This window comes from Heloderma suspectum, chromosome 4 (assembly GCF_057233095.1).
Source record: "Heloderma suspectum isolate Gila_16-S chromosome 4, 16-S_ref, whole genome shotgun sequence".
NCBI lineage: Eukaryota > Metazoa > Chordata > Lepidosauria > Squamata > Helodermatidae > Heloderma > Heloderma suspectum.
Window position 1 is genome coordinate 285,285,541 of NC_139461.1, and position 18,792 is coordinate 285,304,332.

At 42.9% G+C, this 18,792-nt stretch overlaps 1 protein-coding gene across 3 annotated transcripts in view; it reads left to right on the forward strand.

The window, feature by feature from the left end:
• Positions 1–1,012: 1,012 nt before the first annotated feature.
• CSE1L (chromosome segregation 1 like) overlaps positions 1,013–18,792 on the forward strand; it is a 41,297-nt gene continuing 23,517 nt past the window's right edge. Inside the window, exons 1-9 of one of the 3 annotated variants that reach the window (XM_084854083.1) lie at positions 1,013–1,089; positions 9,745–9,840; positions 11,580–11,722; positions 12,728–12,918; positions 13,460–13,561; positions 14,829–14,974; positions 15,126–15,216; positions 16,173–16,280; positions 17,259–17,351. In XM_084854083.1, coding sequence (XP_084710209.1) covers positions 12,877–12,918; positions 13,460–13,561; positions 14,829–14,974; positions 15,126–15,216; positions 16,173–16,280; positions 17,259–17,351 — 582 coding nt within the window. In that variant the 5' untranslated portion in view covers positions 1,013–1,089; positions 9,745–9,840; positions 11,580–11,722; positions 12,728–12,876. Of the gene's footprint in view, positions 1,090–9,744; positions 9,857–11,579; positions 11,723–12,727; positions 12,919–13,459; positions 13,562–14,828; positions 14,975–15,125; positions 15,217–16,172; positions 16,281–17,258; positions 17,352–18,792 lie in introns of all 3 variants that reach the window. The other 2 variants (XM_084854084.1, XM_084854082.1) reach the window with 2 other exon arrangements.

The following is an 18,792-nucleotide window of genomic DNA, read 5'->3' on the forward strand; positions in this document are numbered from 1 at the left end:
GTAACACAAATGAAGCTCAGGCTGCAATTCTTAAACATTCTTACTAAGTAACAAGCCCCATTGAACTGAATGGGAAATCACTCATTCCAACTCGAGTGAATTTTATTTAAAAATATTTCTCTACTTTGTGCCATGTGCAACATACCCAGGCGGAGTACAACAATAAAGCTACAATATAAATTATACGGTATAGCTAAACCACACATCGCTACGTAACGTAATCCGTAGGCCAGCCTTCCCCAACCTGGTGCCCTTCAGATGTGCCAGACTACAACTCCGTAATTCTAGCTGGGAATTGTGAGAGTTGTAGTCCAACACACCTGGCGGGCACCAGGTTGGGCAAGGCTGCCGTAGGCCGTAAGCTAAACGTTGTACCAGGCATCAACGAAATCAGTAAACGTGAGGCGAATAAAAAACGCTGTCAACATCCCCTGAAGCTGCACCATTTTAATGAAGCTGAGCAGTAAACCTTGTGCTGGAAAAAAGACTACGCCAGCCAGTCCGCCCCAACCTATCACCCTCCAGATGTGTTGGACTACAGCTCCCACGCTGGCTGGGCATGCCGGGAGTTGTCGCCCAACACCTGTGGAGGGCACGAGGCTGGGGAAGGCTGTGCTATGCAAACCATTAAGAAATGATGAGTGGCGTTCCCCTCCGCGAGGAGCAAGTAAGGCGCCGGCCTGCTTCTACCCAGGCATGCGTTAAGGCCGCTGAGGGCCCGTCGAGGAGGAACGCGAGTCCAGCGCGATGCGCGGCCCGCCCGGACCGACGAGGTGACTCAGCCCTCGGCCCCCCTGGGCTCACGGCTGGCCAGGCTTAGCTACACCCCGGTGCATTGCGGGAGGCCGCTGAGCGGAGGCGGCGGATTGGCCGGTCTGGCTTTAGAAGGAGCGTGCTTGGGATTGGCTAGGACCTTTGGCGAAGCCGGCCGTTGATTGGTGCCGGCCGGGGACGGCATCTGAGCGGCGCCCTGCGTGATTCCGTCACCACGTTGTCGCCGCCGCGCCCTCTCACCGAGGTTTGAATGTGAAGCGGACCTGGAGCCGTAGGAGGAGTCGCTGCTGCTGCCGCTGTCAGGGGATCCGTCAGGTGAGGCCGGGCTGTGGCGCCGCCTCGCTTCTGGGGGCTCCGGAGCCGCGCGGCGGCGAGAGGGGAGGCCGCAGGCGGCGGGGCCGCCGCGGTTCGCGTTTATTCCTTGGGTGGTGGTCGGGCTGCGGGCCCACGGCGCAGCCAACGAAGGGGCGCAGCTGAACATGCTGCGTTTGCTTCAGCCCGCCCCTTTTGGCCTACTCTTGCCCCTGCTGGCTCTTGAGCCTAGCCCGCGGTAAAAGCAGCCCGTTGATTGGCTTTTGCAGCTGTCATTCTCAGGGGCAGCAACGAGGTAGTGTGAGCCGAGCACTCTCAATCACTTGTCCCCCTCCATTTTCCCCTTTCCCCTTCATGGCCAGTGACTTGGTTGAGGCGGAGCCGTTCCTTACACGTTCAATCCGGCTGGAATGGGGACCAGACCGGACCAGACGTCAGAGGCCAGTGAGGCCTTCTTGTGCTGCTAAGGGAACCGGTTTCATATTTTCTCATTCCAGGGTGTAAGGCAGCCTTGCCCAACCTGGTGCCCTCCAGGGGTGTTGGACTACAACTCCTAGCATCCGCCAGCCAGCCATGTAGCCCATGCAGGTTGGGAAAGGCTGATGTGAGGGGATGCCACCCGGCCTTAATCTTCTTCAAAGGGGCAGCCCAAGCTTCCATGGAAATAAGGTGTTTCCTAGGCTGAAGTAGATAAAGGTTTGTTGCAGAGATTCAGTGGTGAAGGAAAACCACTCTGCATATGCTCAGAGGCCATTTTAAGTATCTATATAGTGCTTGTATGGAGTATTCAGTTTTAAAGCATTCAGGTACATTCTCAGTAATCTTTGCAACAGCTTTATTCTAACAATTTTGAAATGGAGGCTGAGAATAGTGGCCACTTGGTGAGTTCATGGCAGGGGCAAGATTTGAATCAGGTGCAGCCTCTGTCCCTGTCAGTTTAAGCATACTTATTTGGGAGTAAGCCCTCTTCACTTCAGAGCAACAACATGATCCATCCCTTGGTATCGCAGCTTGCAGATAAGATGGTTGTAGTATTTTGCCTCTTAGTGTTGAATCTAACTCTTTTCCTCTTCCCCCATATTTTTTTTTTACCAGCTACTTGTATTCCTATTGCTTTAATTCTTTAGTTATCACTCCCAATTCAACTCCTATTCTTCCTATTCATCTTCTCTATTTGTTGTCTCTACCAGTATTTAAATGTAGCTAGCTCTATGGGACAAGGGTTTCTCACTTTTTATTCATTGCTCCTGTAAGCACCATGTGTAGTGATGGTGCTACATAAATATTGAATAATAGCTTATAAAAGCTATTTCAACCTGTCTTCAGGAACATATCTATGTAGGTGTAGTAGCAGTTGAACAAGGAGTGAACAAACAGAACCAAGCTCTGGATAACTTGCGACAAGCTTTCAAAAAAGTAGTGAATGTGAGCGCTGTTTACCGTCATAACAGACTGAGGTCTGTAATACACAGGAGGACATTTTCAGAAGTAAGCACAAACTGACTGGCATGTTCTTTCTCTGCAAACAACATAATCAGTGTGATATAAATTGTGTTCAAGAAGCAGAAAAAATATTTGTTGGCTTTTTGGTATTTATCTAAGGAATTTATTTAAAGATTTATACAGGCTGCTTTTCCATAAGCTTAAAGCAGTTTACAAACACTTTAAAAATCTAGAACATCAAACACATTAAACCTTAGAGAAAGAGCAATTTCAAATCAAGACAAAAAACAGCTGCCAGCTAAAAATTCAAATCATCACCAGTTTATCAGGGAAGGCCTGTGTCTGGTAGAGCACATTGTTTGCATGCAGAAGACCCTGGGTTCAGTCCCAGGCATCTCCAGGTAGGGCTGGAAAAACTCCTGCCTGAAACCCTGGAGAGCCGCTGCCGGTCAGTGTTGACAATACTGGGCGAGATGGACCAATGACCTGACTTGGTATAAGGCAGCTTCCTGTCTTCCTATAACATACCAGAAAGATTGCAAGCCTGCCAAAATTAAAAGTCTTGCAGGTCTTCTTAAAAGTAACAAGGGCTGGAACCTGTCACATGGGGTTGGGGAGACAATGGTTGTACAGCATCAGAACCACTTCTGTAAATCCCCTATTGCTTGACTCAGAGGACTGTAACTTCTTGCAGTGAAGAAATATGTGAAGATGGACTACATATGAAAAATGTAGCTGGGGGTGGGTGGTTATACAGGGAGAGGGTATGTGCGTTTCGTACTATGAATGGCTTTAAATCAATCTTCCCCAACATGATATCCTCCAGAAGTTTTGGACTACAACTCTCATCAGCCCTAGCCAGCATGGCCAGTGGTCAGGGCTGATGGGAATTGTAGTCTAAAACCTGGAGGACACCAGATTGGGGAAGGCTGTGTTAAAGGTTAAGAACAGCATCTTGAGGTATGCAGTATGAAACAGATTGAATATATTCACGCCTTCCAATATTTATTTAAAAGTGTACAGCAGTTTACATCAGTTAAAGCTTCTGTGTTGTCTTTAAGGACAGCCCCACATAAAGTGTGTCACAGTAATCAAGCATGGATTATTCCAGTCCAAGAAAGGATAAAGCCTATGCAATTTGCAGTTGATAGAATGGCGTTCCTGGCTACAACTCACAACAGATACCTGGCTCTCAAAAAGTGTGGCCAAATCCAGGAGTAACCATAGGCTCCAGAAATGCCCAGATAAGGAAGTCCCAAACCCATCAATTGCAGCCAGATCAATCACCCAGATAAGGAAATTCCAAACCCATCAATTGCAGCCAGATCAATCACCCATTTCCCAAAGCTTGAGGATTTCCCACTCGTGTCATTTGTGTTGTCTCTAGATTCAATTTTAATCTGCCTTCATCTCCTCTGGGTACTTAATCAAAGGAATTTAGAGCTGGATGTCATCCATAGCCTGATGACACTACTCCAGACCTATGGATGATCTCTATCAGTGGCTTGACATAGATATTGTAAAAAAATTCAATAAATTCATAAAAAACCCAATAACAGTATCATGTCCCGTGGAACATCACAAACTAACTCTCATAGGGTTGAGCTCACTTCATCAGTGGCCATCTTCTGAAAATGATATAAGAATGTTTTTTAAACCATTGGAAGAGCCACCCCTGACCAGCTATTCAAAATGATTTAGGAGAATGGGGTGGTCTACAATGCTGAAGCTGCTGAGAGGTCTAGTGAAATTAATTGATGTATTAATCTCAAGATGAAGATGATCTACTAGGGTGACTAAAGCTGTGTCTGGATCCAGATTGGAAGCCTAATTGAAAAGGATTTAGGAAGGATGCATCATTTAGTCCACACCAACTTCCTTTAAAAGACAAGATTAAAAGCAGCTGGATCCTCTTCACACAACAATGGTAGCTTAAGAAGTGGGTGGATCACTGCCTAATCTAAGATGGGCAGGACCTCTCCTTCTCCAAGGAAGTTTTTATAATCTTAGCCAAAAGTCTACCAATTCCCCTCTGACTGGTCTTCATCGGTGATGATGGGCCTGGGACAAGAATGCATGTAGTTGTCTTCACAATGCCAAGCAACTTGTCAACATCCCCAGAGGAAGCTAGATCAAACTTATCCAAGCAAGTTCAACAACTGATACTTCCATTATCAATAATATCTAATTCTGTAAGTTGAACTGTATCTGAGTGGCCTTATCAGTAAAGAATCTAGCAAAACTGTCAGAGTGAGTGGGGTGTAACAGCCCCTGCACCATCTGGAATCGCATGCGCTAGATGTGATTCAGCTTACTTAGTGGTAGCAAATAAATATTATTTGTTTGCTGCCTTCGTATTCCCACAAATGGTCTCTTTTGATCAGATTCAGCATGAGTCTTCTGCCACCAGCATTCAAGCTGCCTACCAGCTTGTTAGTAAACCAAGGAGCTGGGGCCAAGGGAGAGGCACTGCAGTTCTATACCTCTACTAGTGATTCATCTTCATAATCTCCCATGTGATCCCTCAGAGCACACTGAAATCCATTTGGATCCATACATTTTTGGGATGGACCATTATAACTGGTGGTCTACCCATTCAGAGGTTAGTGGCCAACCTCACACGTGCCTCCCTCTTTGCACATCTGCATCTTCTTGGTCCCAAGGCTGGCAGGAGATTGGCCAACAGGTTAGAATTTGGAAGGGAGTCTCAATATTCCTATGTCTCTTTCACTGATGCTAGTGGTGTCAACTGGGACTGTCTACCCCAAAGTGTCAGAAGAGAAATGCAAGCATAGATCTTTTAGTTGCCCAGTTGAGCTTTAGAAGAAATACTGTTGTGCTTGTTTCCAAAAAACTCTGACATTGTTATTTAATTTTTAGTGTTCCTTAAAGCTTGTTTGTGATGTGTGTATGAAAAAGAGAGAAAGACAGACAGAATGAGCACTGTATTTTCTAATGTGGATTATTTTGTGTGTGTACAATCTGAAAATATTTTAATGGTCTAGTATGTTGTAATTACTTGTCTTGAGCTGCGATTTGAAGATCCCTATGTGCACATCCAAAAGTTTTGATGAGTGCTCTAAGGGTTTCTTCTTCCAGCAGCCATTCCTTAGGATCCCTTGGCTTTCCAGAGAAGCTTTTCAGAAGGGAAAGGAAGGAAATATATGGGTCGGTTCAGAATCATGGAACAATATGCATACATTTTGCTAGTTGCTCTTTGGATCTTGTTTCTTTTTCTCCCCCCCCCCCTTTTGTAGACAGTGCCAAAGCACTCAGTTATGCATAAACCTATCCGTCTTGCACTGTCTGACTTGTATAAAATTACTGATTAAGGTTCTTTTTAGTTTTTACTGTACCATATATTTAGCAGTGGTGGTCTCTTCTACTGATCTCTTATTTGCATGAGTTTTTTTTAACTGAACCTTTGTCATATGTTTTGAACTGTATTAATTTGCATCATTTCTAAACCTCTCTACATCTAAAAAAATTCCGAGCAGTGAACAGAAATAAAAAAAGTCAAAATTTGAAAGACAATTTTAAAATGAAATTGTAACCAAAAAAACATGTTGGTCCTTCACTCCTGAAAGACTTACTTAAATAAGAATGTTTTTAGGAGACACCAAAAACAAGACAACTTTGGTGCCTGGCTGGTATCAATGGGCCGGGAATTCCACAGAGAGGGAGCTAATACGCTAATATCTCTACTCTGAGTGGACTCCAAATATACTTTAAGTCCATGTAGAACCACCAGGAGTGCCTTACCCAATGATCTCAGTGTCCGGGCAGGTTGATAAGGGAGAAGGTGCACTCTCAAGTATCCTGGTCTTAAGTTGTTTAGAGCTTTATACACAAATAACAAAACATTAAACCTGGACTGGTAGCAAATAAGCATCAAGTCCATTCCCTCAGCAAAGTTGTTACATGCTGAAAAGGGGCGGTCCCCAACAACAGCTGAGCTGTTGCATTCTGGACTAGCTGCAGCTTCTGGAGTAGCCTTAAAGACAGCTCCACATAGAATGCATTGCACTAATCCAGTCTTGAGGTTACTAGTGCCTGTACCACTGTGGTCAAGCTATCCCTGCCCAGGAGACCCTGTAACTGACATGCCAGCCAAAGCTTGTAGAAGACAGTTGGAGTCACTGTTGCCACTTGGACCTCTAGCAACAGAGATGGATCCAGGAGTACTCCCGGACTATGGACTTGTTCTCTTCAGAGGGAGTGCAACAAATAATAAGCTGTCTTCTGGACTTGGGAACCACTCGCCTGCAGAGCCTCCATCTTGTTACGATTCTGCTTCAGTTTATTGGCCCTCATCCAGCCCATCACTGAGTCCTGAGTCTTGCATGGCCTCACCTGATTCAGATGTCTCAGGGAAATAAAACTGTGTATCATCAGCATGCTGGTTGCACTTTGCTCCAAACTCCTTAATGACTAACTGGCAGGGAATTTCACAGAGAGGGAACTCATACACTGAATGCAGTACTGCTTGTTGTGCTAAAAATCCTGCTTGCTTCCTTTTTAGCATGTGAGTTGTTTTAATGTCAGAGTGAAATCTTATGCATGTTTAGACATGGCTGGCTGGGGCATCCTAGAAGTTGTTGGACTTTGTTCATGCATAGGATTGCACCCTCCGTCCAGATTTTTTCTGAAGTAAACCATTAGTTTCTAAAGCCTACCCTTGGGTAGATGGTGGTGAAAGCATGAGGCATAAAGGATCTATGCTACTGGGAAAGCAGCAACATAAGAACTGTGTGGGATCAGACCAAAGGCCTATCTAGTCCAGCATTTTGTTCCCGTGGCGGCCAGATCAGATACCTATGGGAAGCCCACAATCAGGACATGAGCGCAATAGCATCTTTCTGCTGGTGTTCCCCAGCAACTGGTATTGAGGGATATAACTGCTTATGATCCTGAAGGTAATATATAGCCATTGTGATTAACACCCATTGATAGCCTTATCCTCCATGAAATCATGGGTACTAATACGCAGCATGGAGTATACAATGAGTACGGCTAGAAAAGTTTTAGAAATCTCATATCCTGGGAACGTAGACATGTGATGCTTGCACCAAAAGGGAACTGAAATATTTCTTTCCAATTCTTTGATCAACTACTTTTGTATTGAAGAGATAATTAATGGACATAGAGGGTTGGACTCGACGGTCTTGTAGGCCCCTTCCAACCCTACTATTCTATGATTCTGTGACATAGTCATGGCACTATGTTCACTAAATGGTGCACTGTGTAAGGCTGGAAATGTAAAAGAGGTTGTTTTGTTTTCAGGGCTGGCTTCTAAAAGTTGAATACTGGTGTAAAAGGTTTTTAATCCCCCCGTTCTCCCCTCCAGCCCTGGTGTATTGGAGACATTTATTTTGAAGAATTTTACAGTAGGAAATACCAGTTATTCTTTGGGCCAGTGGTTCTCCAACTGGTCTTTAGTTGTGGCTGCAGGGGTGTCAACTGTCTAATCATATCCCATAAATATCAGTGGAGAAAATCAGTGCCTCCACTACAGCAAAAGTCCCTAGTAGCAGTATTTGAGAAGTCTTGCTTTAGATGTTTAAATATTTGAAGGCTAAGAAGCAAAAGATGAAGGTCACAATTTAAATGAGAAATAATCTCTGCTTGAGATGTATTTTTAGATCATAGTTCTGGATCATGTGGTTAGGAGGATGTACGGTGCATAGTTTCTGTAATGACAGGTAGATTTCTAACACCAATGTCTCTGAAAAATATAAATGCATTATACCAGTGGTTCTCAACCTTCCTAATGCCGTGACCCTTTAATACAGTTCCTCATGTTGTGGTGACCCCCAACCATAAAATTATTTTCGTTGCTACTTCATAACTGTAATTTTGCTACTGTTATGAATCGTAATGTAAATATCTGATATGCAGGATGTATTTTCATTGTTACAAATAGAACATAATTAAAGCATAGTGATTAATCAACCCCCACCCAAGAAGAGACAGGGCTCCTTTAGCCCATTAACACCCTCTTCGCCCCCCACTGCCCAGCCCACCCCATAAGGACAAGCCTCTGCAGCCCATGACCTCCAGGTCCTCGCCCAGCCTTCTGACCCAACCCATATGCTTTTGCGCTGCCCCCTTCTTCCACACACCCTATAGGCCTCCCTTAGCCCATATAAAAATACCCCCTTCACACACCCCCACAGCCCAGCCCACTCCTCAGGGGCAGGCCTGTGCGCGCCGCACCCCAACCCCACAGCCCGCCTGCCCCCCGCAGAATGCTTCGCAGCTGCCCTTCATCCCCATCTCAGGGATCCCTGAACCCACGCAGGGGCCCCGTCTCTTCCTCGCCCCACAGCGCAACCCAGCCCACTCCACAGCATCAGGCCTCGGCTTCACACACCGTCCTCACGACCCGCGGCGACCATCGCGGCCCATCTCCCCTCACCCTCCTGGCTTGCAGGGGCCACCCTCCGCCCACAGCAGCCAGGCCTCGGCTCCCTTCTCTCCCCATATCCCCCAATAATTCGGCGTGCAGCTCTGGACACTGCCCTTCCCTCCCGCCGTCCCTCGTATCGTGGAGATCTTCCCTCACCCGCCCATAAGCGGCGACCCTTCGGCCGCTCTGCCTCCCGCCATCTCCGATTTCTCCACATGCCATCCTTGCCTACCCCACGGCAGGCGGCCAGGCCTAGCCGGGCCTTGCAGGCGGCGGACACAGACATGCCAGCCCTGCCTGGCTCTCTCCCCGCGCTCTTACTGCTTAGGCCGCCGCCGCTTCAGCAGCCTCCTGGCCGGCCACACGCGCTTCCTGGTCTGGCCTCCCCAGGGCGGAGCACACCAGACCCCGCCACCCAGTCACCCCCGTAAGGGGAGCCGCCACCGTCGGTGCTGGAGCCTCTGGGCCTCCCTTCCCTCTTCACCTCCCCTTCTTTCACCTCCCTCACCGGAGCCTCGCAAAGGTGCTAGATTCTATCTAGCATATCTGCATGTGCGTGGACCCGCCTGGAGACAGATAGAGGAGCAGTGTCTCGGTTCCTAAGACCATCGGAAATATGTGTTTTCCGATGGTCTTAGGTGACCTCTGTGAAAGGGTCATTCGACCCCCAAAGGGGTCGCGACCCACAGGTTGAGAACCGCTGCGTTATACAGAGTGGGTTTTCTTTGTGGTGTATACAGTTGGCCTTTTAACTATATTTTAATAGCATCTAAAATTGTACTCAGTAACGTTTTATTAATTTTTAGGTTGTGCAGTTATGGAGCTGAGTGATGCCAATTTGCAGACTTTGACAGAATACTTAAAGAAGACACTAGATCCTGATCCTGCCATAAGGCGTCCTGGTAAACAGTTAAAAATGTAAAGGTTGAAACTGTATTGAGTGGTGTCAAGCGATAGTTTACCCCAAAACATTACAGAGTCTGTTTAGCTATTCTAGACACTGCCTGTGTTTTTCAGATTCAGTGGTATTGAATAAGAACAGTGTTTTTCGAAGTGCTATAGCACCATTCTGTAATGAAAGAGAAAACCTATTGAAACTTTCCTAGATGAAATTCTCATCCAAAGGAGCAGGGGAAACCAATGTGTGCCAAACTAGGGGTTATCTTTTTGTCCCCTGTGCCACTTTAAATGCAGGTCAGTTGAGTTGATGAGTGTTGACATAGTTGGCAATACAGATAGCACATGGAAGTCTTAGGTGAAAGTTGGACATACCAATAACAAATAATGTTTTTAAATGATAGGGAGTACCTCTGTGTCCTTTTTTAATCACAGCCAAAGCATTTAGTCAAGTTGCTGGTTATTAAAGGCATGTTGGTATTCCATTCACCCCCAGCCTGGCTACAGTGCTGAGAGATCCAGGAAGAGCTTCTACCTGTCATACTAACAGTCTGTGGCACCTTAGTGAGATCTGCCCTTGAGGTGATTTGGATATGATGCAAAGAGTTAGGTGCACTGAAATGTGAGTAAAATCAATGGGGTTGAAGTGAATTGTTTAAGCACACAATTCCCTTTGCCTTCATTGGGAATTAGGCATGCCTAATTTCTCTGGGTTATGCCCCATAGCCTCAGGATATTCAAAGTGAATTAATCGGATCCTGCTCAAGCAAAACAGCTATGGGAATCGGGTGAGAAACCAAAATAATTTCAATAAAATTGGAGGAGGAGGGAAGCTGTGTATTTTGCACATATCTGCTCATTAGCGATTCAGAAAAACTAGGGTTAAAATCCTATTCACACATATCTGAGAATAAGCCCATTGAACACTGGGGCATACTTCTGAGGACATATGTCTAGGATCTCAGGGTAGGATAGGTTGATAGTCCAGACTGTCCTGGCTTCTCATAAATAGTTAGGATCCCATACAAAGGGCAGGATTAAAAAGAGCTATTTTAGCCCAGTGGAATTTTTGATATTACTTTTTGAACAGTAGATCCTTGTGCCAAATCATGCACAGCTTATGAAACTCCTCTCAGTTTCAAAAACAGGTTTGTCATAAAGCATGGAGGGCTTCTGTTCAAGAAACGCAAGTTCAGACCTCTCTTGGATGTATGGAACTTATTGTGTGGTTCCAGTGTGCAAATATTAAACTCTACAAAATAAGTGTATTCCAGTGAATTACTTCTCATCAGATAAATTGGTTCTTCCAATAATAATTCTTGCCATACTCTGTACATTTCTGAATAATTTTAATATACTGGTAAATTGTAACCTTCCCTCAAAAGGCCAATTATTAACCAGAATTTTCCAATAAAATAACCAGGATAGGCTGCATATTTTGCACATCTCTGCCTATTTACATTTATAGGAACTAGGATAAGAAGGTACTCCAGGTTGGTCTGCCTTTTTGAAAATAGGGTAGTAAGGAAATAGAATTTAAGAACATCATCCTTATCTACACTTGGAATTCTTTGCCTTTGACATATGTTTAATATTGCTAGGACTGCAGCTCTACAGTCAGTGTAAAATATTAATTTTAATCTTTTTATTGGATCATATTAACTTGCTTTTGTAGTAAATGCTGTTGGATGATAGACTGTGGAATAGTTAAACTTTTTGCCAAGTTCAGGACTTTTTCTTACAGCGGAAAAATTCCTTGAGTCTGTTGAAGGAAGCCAGAATTACCCACTGCTACTCTTAACATTACTGGAGAAGTCACAAGATAATGTCATCAAAGTCTGTGCCTCTGTCACATTCAAGAATTACGTTAAAAGAAACTGGAGAATTGTAGGTATTTTGGTGACTAGAATTATACAGATATGTAATGTGTTTCATAGTAAAATAAGAGGTTATGGGCAAACTAATAGAAACTCTTGTGCACTCAGATTTTGTCGAATTATTGTAGGACATCAGATAAGGTATTTCATGTGGAAAGCCATATTGAAGGCAATAGTGATTTTATACCTGAAATCCCAGGTCAATTGTTACCTTAGCTCCTCCACCAGATCATAACATATCTATACAGTCAAATGGAGGATAAAAGACTTGGTGTCTTATTTCAAAAACAATGCTAGTAGCAAGTATCCACACATTTAGTCTTTTTTTTTTTTTTACTAATCAGGCCAGTTTGTGGCCATCACATACCCCCTCCCTTTCCCAAGTCCTGTGGCATGTGCAGGGAATTTGGGGAAGCGATAGGTGTTGGTCCTTGCGCTGGGCTTTTGCAGATGGTCCAAGCAACATCTTGCTGTTACTGCCTTCTGCAAAGGTCTTGTCAGGAGGAAAAGGATTCACCCTTTTTTCCCTAGAGAACGAGGGGAAGGGAGGGAGGAGTCATTTTTTCTATTTTATGATCAGGGATTTTGGAGAAAGCATGGGAGCACTTGCTAGATGGGGATGGGGGTTGTTGCTGGTGAGCAGGTGAATGAATTTATGGAACGCTGGCTACTGGGTGACACTGTTCTGATTTTGCGGGATGTTACTATAATTGGAGCTTCTCTCTTTTTGGAACTTTGAAATACATCTGGTTCACACCTTCCAACTGTTGATATTAATTTATGGTTATAAGACATTTAACCACAACTATATCAAATATTCCACACTGAGATGTTTAGGGATTTTTGAGGTCTTTCCAAAACCTTCTTTAAGGCCTTGCACTCAGTGACTGTTTAGGTGCTATCTGATCCTCAAATTCTGTTACCAATGGTGGAGAAATAAGTTAATATATATTGGTAAATTATAATTTGGAAAAAGAAGAATTTACAACTGTGCTTATTGGTACTATATCAACAGTTGGGAAAGCAGCTTGTTTCTCATGGCCCGCTTGAGCCTGCAAGGATAACAGCTGGAACTGAGGAGTGAGGTTATAAGTCTACAGCTAAAGTTACTTCAAAGCTATACTTGCTGTTGCTGTTCATTGTGATGCAGTCACATCACTTCTCATGCTGTGTGTGGCCAGACCTTGTACCCCCGAAATGGGAAGGGTAAGATTACCAAATAGAACATTTCTTGCTTTTGTCAGCAAATTCCATCCATCTGCTTGACACTTACACATTCCGCTATGTGAAGTTTACAGCTGAGCTGTTACAATGAAGCTTTGGTTGTAGTCTGCTATGTGTCTATCTGATTTTTATCCTGCCCTTTTTCAAAGGAGCTCAGGGGTAGCATACATGAACCCTCCCTTTTTTTCTCACAACAGCCCTGTGAGGTAAGGTGCTGAGAGATACTGGTGACCTTTGGTCAGTCACAAAATTTTGTGATTCTGTGGTTACTCGACACTAGCAAGTTTCATGAGACTTATTCCACTTTGAGGGTGAGAGAGGACAAATTCAGCTTGACTCTTAACACACCAGCCTTGTAAATACTTGTGGAGTAGCCATTACAGTTTTAGCACTGGCAAAATATTTTGAGGTATCTGTCACTACTTGTGCAGAGTTCCCTTGTACCTGAGATACATTCAGCTTATCTCAGTTCATTGTGCATAGAGATGCTATGATCCTTGCTTAACTAACCTTTTGTTTGTAGATCGAAGATGAACCAGACAAAATATGCGAAGCTGACAGGATAGCCATTAAAGCCAACATAGTACACCTGATGCTTAGCAGTCCAGAACAAATTCAAAAACAGGTGAGGTGAAAATGAAGAAAAATGGAATCCTGCAGGGAGACTGATAGTGTTGATATATAACATTTTGTTTTAAAACAAGAAGCAATAGATATCTGCTAATTCGGGGATATTAAAAACTTGAGAAAAATGTTAACCAAGATATTTCAAAGCAGACTATATATCCTTTAAGTACAGAAATGATTAATATGTAATAAGTGATAAGAACTATTCCATTATAAAAACTAAATTACTGGCTTGGCTAATCTGGTTAAAATATGGCATAGATGGCCAGGAATGAAGAAGGGAGCCCAGCCCAGTGGAGATCTAGATTCCGTGGTTTAGGCCTAGCCAGGCCAAAGGGTGCAGGGAGAGAAGATTCTGTCTATAACTTGATGACTGTTCTATTTACTTATTTGACAATTTTCGTGCTGCCCTTCAGTGCAAGGCTCTCAGAGCAGCATACATCTTAACACAGAAACAGTAAAAACGTATTTTAAAAGCTCAGTACTAAGCTATACAATGGCTATGTCTCAAGGGCAGCTGCTGTTAAGTGCCCCCCCCCCCCAATTGGAGATAAGATAGAATCTGCATTACTACTTCAGATGAGCTGGGTTTATCCTCTCCTAGTAGTATTAACAAACATAGCTGCAGTGGGGAAGGTACCAGAGTAAGTCCTTGAAGTAATGCCCAAGGTTTCACTAATGTGATTGCAGGTGAACAGACAGGTGGGGAAAATCCTACAAGGATGGTTTGGACAGTTCTTTAAAAGACCAGGAAATGTTGGACAGGTGTGAAACTTTCACAGTATGCCAGCTGGAATTTTCTCTCCATGGTGGTTTCTCTTTTTTGTTTTCACTTCCCATATACAGTGTCTAGTCCTATTTTGATAGCCTTGGAGAGTGGGTAAAAGGCAAGAATTGATAGTAAAAGTGCTAAATGTGTGTCTGCCACTGGGAACAGCAACTGTCCATGACTGTTGCCATAACGTCTAGGTGACCTTAACTATGTCTTGATAGCACATGGTCTGGGTCTCCTTCCCCCTGCCAGTGACAGCCAGTTATGTGGGGTGAAGAAATGCAAGAAGTTGTGATGTAATGAATAAGGTCTGCTAGATATTGGAGAGGAGTGGGGAGGTAGACACATGTCTACTGTCTTCAACACGAGTCACATGGTTAACATGTTGTTTCTTCCTTAGATGAAGCCCTATGCTGTGTTTAGTTCACCGTAAGGCAAATTGCAAGATACTCTTGCAAGCATCAACATAATGTTTATACTTCTTTTTTTTTAGTTAAGTGATGCCATTAGCATAATTGGTAGAGAAGATTTCCCCCAGAAATGGCCTGACCTGTTAACAGAAATGGTGAATCGCTTTCAGAGTGGAGACTTCCATGTTATTAACGGAGTTCTTCGCACAGCACACTCTTTATTCAAAAGGTATGGGGGAGGGCCATGGATTTTCAAGTTCTGATCTGAGAGTAAAAGCATTCTGATCTAGCAATATTGTTTTTTGACTGCTAACTTCTTTGCTTGGCTCTAGTTTTCAAGCCTCTTTAGAAGGTTATTCTGACTTTCCTTTGTTTGTCAGGTATCGTCATGAGTTTAAATCAAATGAACTGTGGACAGAGATCAAACTCGTCCTTGATGCCTTTGCACTACCATTGACAAATCTCTTTAAGGTACGATGTTCTATGTGAAATCTGAAATTGGCTTACGTACCACCTGGGCAAAGTGCTTTGCAAACTTTTTAAACTTCACAGCCCTAAAGCATTTTCTATTAACTACTATGAGGAGATGTCTTCTGTTTTATAGGCTGAGATAATAAGGTATAAGGTGACTGTCACTGAGATAAAATTTGAACTGAAGTCTCCCATTCTTCAGATGGTTCTGTTCCCTCTTTAAGGGTGTGTATTACTGTCTTATGGTATGCAAATGAAGGAAAATCAAAGCCATTGTAAATCAATGCTGATGGTATTCAGGTCTCTGTATTTATGCCGCTTCTGTTTTTGTTGTCTTTATGGATACATGAATTTGTCTATATCCAAACTGTGTCAGTTTTGCTTGTATTCAGTCATAAGTTTGTCCCATCTAATTTTTGTGTCATTCTGTGAATTTGTTTTTTTAAACACATAAAAATGTGCATTTATTCTTGTATGCAACTTTTACACTGAGAATTGCATAGAAAAAATTAGAGAAATGTAGAATCTGAAGGATAGCTGCATTCTGATCTGGTCCAGGAAGTGAGATCTAGGGTATAATCTTATGTATGTTTACACAGGAAAAAAAAGCATTCTGGTGTTGGGGAGGGAGCAGCTGGCTGGGGAATGCTGGGAGTTACAGGACTTTTTTGTGCCTAAATGTGCATAAGATTGGACTCTTGGGTTGTTTAAAATGTGGACCGTAGTTCACATCGCTAGTTCTTAAATTATATTGATATTCTGCTTATTTGTGTTTATTTTTGTATGTATCTTGAACTTTTAAAGGGAGTATACAGTTTTAAACATTTCATTACAGTAGAGGGTGAGAGACATTAATTGGTACCATTAATGTATTTTCACCAGAAATGAAACTTTTGTGCGTGCCATATACACAGTAGATTTTGTTGGTGATTGCTATTAAATTTTTATTCTTCTAGGCCACAATTGAGCTTTGCAGTACTCATGCAAATGATGCCAGTGCTTTGAAAGTTCTTTTCTCCTCTCTGATTCTGATTGCTAAGCTGTTCTACAGTTTAAATTTTCAAGTAAGCCATTTTTGTTTCCTTTGGGTTGATAGTTCTGATCTGCAAACCACCTTTTAACACATCCAAACTGGCATAGAATTCAAGAAGCAATTTCAATAGTGGATAGTTGGATGATCAAGGACCTTGGTGTTCCTAGCCAAAATTGGAGATTTTGAGATGAAGAAATGTTTAAAAGCACAAGAATCTGGCTAAATGTCAATGCTACAGAAATAACTTACAGAATAAGTTATTCTATAATAAGTTATTAAGAAATAAGTTATTTCTTGCAGTTTTAATAAATCAAAACTAATGTACGTTTTACTTGTTTGTATAACAAGCTTGGCGTTTCAGGTTCTGCTTTTGTTACTTCTGATAAGAGTGGGTTTGATCAAATTTGTTAAAGTAGGCCCCAAAAAGTGTGTGTGTGGGTGGTGGCAGCAGGGGTGGGGGGGAACAGTGGATGTTGAATATCAGAGGTTCTCAAACTTGGGGACGGTGGAGGTACTTAAAGGTATTTAAGTCAAAACAAAAGTGGGTGGGTACTGTAGGTTTTCTTTTCATGCATATTATGGTAGGCCACTTGTGGCTTACATGTGTCTGTGGTGGTCTAATGGAGGGAGGCCCCTAGTAAGCAAAATGACTTACCATAATAGGCTGCTGTTCTATTGGTTTATAGCACTGTCAATCACTAAAGCAACTGATTGTTAAACAGTTCATGTTGTACTGACTGAGAGCTGAGAAGGTTGGTGGGCTGCATTTTGAATGTCAAAAGATATACAAATTGATTTGTTTCTTTCGCTTGGACTTTGGACTTACTCTAGCAACTGAGAACTTACATTTCAGATATTGGTTTTTTAAAATGATAGTTTTTTTCCTGCATTTCTCTTTGAGCAGATTGCCTGCCAAGATACAGAGGAAAGTATGCTTCTGAAATAAACAAATTATCTAATAGAAAAATAAGTATAATTTAAAATATTGATTTGCATCTTACTTTTGTAGGACCTTCCTGAATTTTTTGAAGATAACATGGAAACCTGGATGATGAATTTCCATAACCTTTTAACTTTGGATAACAAACTTTTACAGACAGATGTAAGTAACAGCATAAAATCCTTTGTAAAATTTCTGTGCGGTAGGAAATGCAATTCAGGTCTCAGCGTGATCTGCAAAAAAGAAGCTCCCCAGAGTTCTAAAGAGCACATTGAAATTGCAGTAACAAGTCATTTGATTTTTGTTCTTCCAACTCCTTCGGAAGGAAACTGCAGAACCATCATCGGAAATATTGAGAGCAGATGGAAAAGTTGCCAGTTAAAAAGCTGTGCCCGTTAGTGTAACATACCAGAGTAGTAGGTCCATGTGTGCATAGTGGCACTTCTGTTGCCACTGTTTTATGTGAGAATTGGACAATGGGAAACTTGGCTTTAGAAAAGGAAGCTAAATTGCATGCCTGGAATCGGAAGAATAGCTAGATAATTTGATCTTGTTATCTGTTAGTGATAGGGAGTGCTTTCCCAGCTAGACTCAGATTTGGACTCAGAAATACCAAACTATTTTTCTGAAATATGTAAAATTGCTCTGTTAATTTAGAGCTCAGTTTGGACCTTCCTGCACTACGAATAATACCATTGGGAGTGTGGCGGTGTTTAGTTCCCCACCCACCCCCACAAGCCTCCCTGCCTCCGTCCGTCCAAATCACCTATATTCACTTACGTTGTTCGCTGCTTGGGCACATGTCAGTAGTGCTAGAAAAACTACACTTCCCAATGTTCCTTGTGCCTGGCACAGAGCCAAAGCAGCATGCCAGGTATTTCAGGATGGGGAGGAAGAGAATGACCAATCTACCCCTACCAGAGCAACAACAACAAAAAAGGTAAGTAGGTGATAGGTTGGAGAGGCCTTAAAGCAAGGGTGGGCAGCAGGGTGTGAGTGCATTAAAAGTTAAGTCCTCCTTTGACTCTGACTTTAGTACAAGCCAGAGAAGACTCTTTAGGGCCATAATACTTACTTCCAATTGAGGTGAGTGTTATGAGCCTGCTGAGATTCATATTTGTGAGCCCAGAAATAGGAATTTCAAGTGCATGACTTTATATCTCTTCTACTTTATCATCTGTCTTGTTGCACCTTGGATCCAAATGTCTCTTTAGTCTTAAATTTGTGTGGCAAATGTGTTAAGGTCTATTATGGTTTGTATGGAATTACTCCATGAGCATACAATTTTTTTTTCTTATATAGTTTAAAGAATGCAATTCAGCAAACTCATCTACGTATATGAAAGAAACTTCATTAACAGATCTCTTTTCCCATTGTAACTACCAAAGCCTCTGTGGTGAATCTGATCTTAGCGTGGGATCCTCTACTTTAGGGCAATCCCACCACTAACACCAAATGTGGAGAATCTGGTTTGAGGGTGGAATCGGCTCACCACTGGGCAATCCTTTCCTTCCCTTGTGCTACCACCATTAAACTACACTCCTCATGAGGCGTGAGACAAAACAGATCAGAGGTACAGGAAAGTATACACAGGTATATTAAG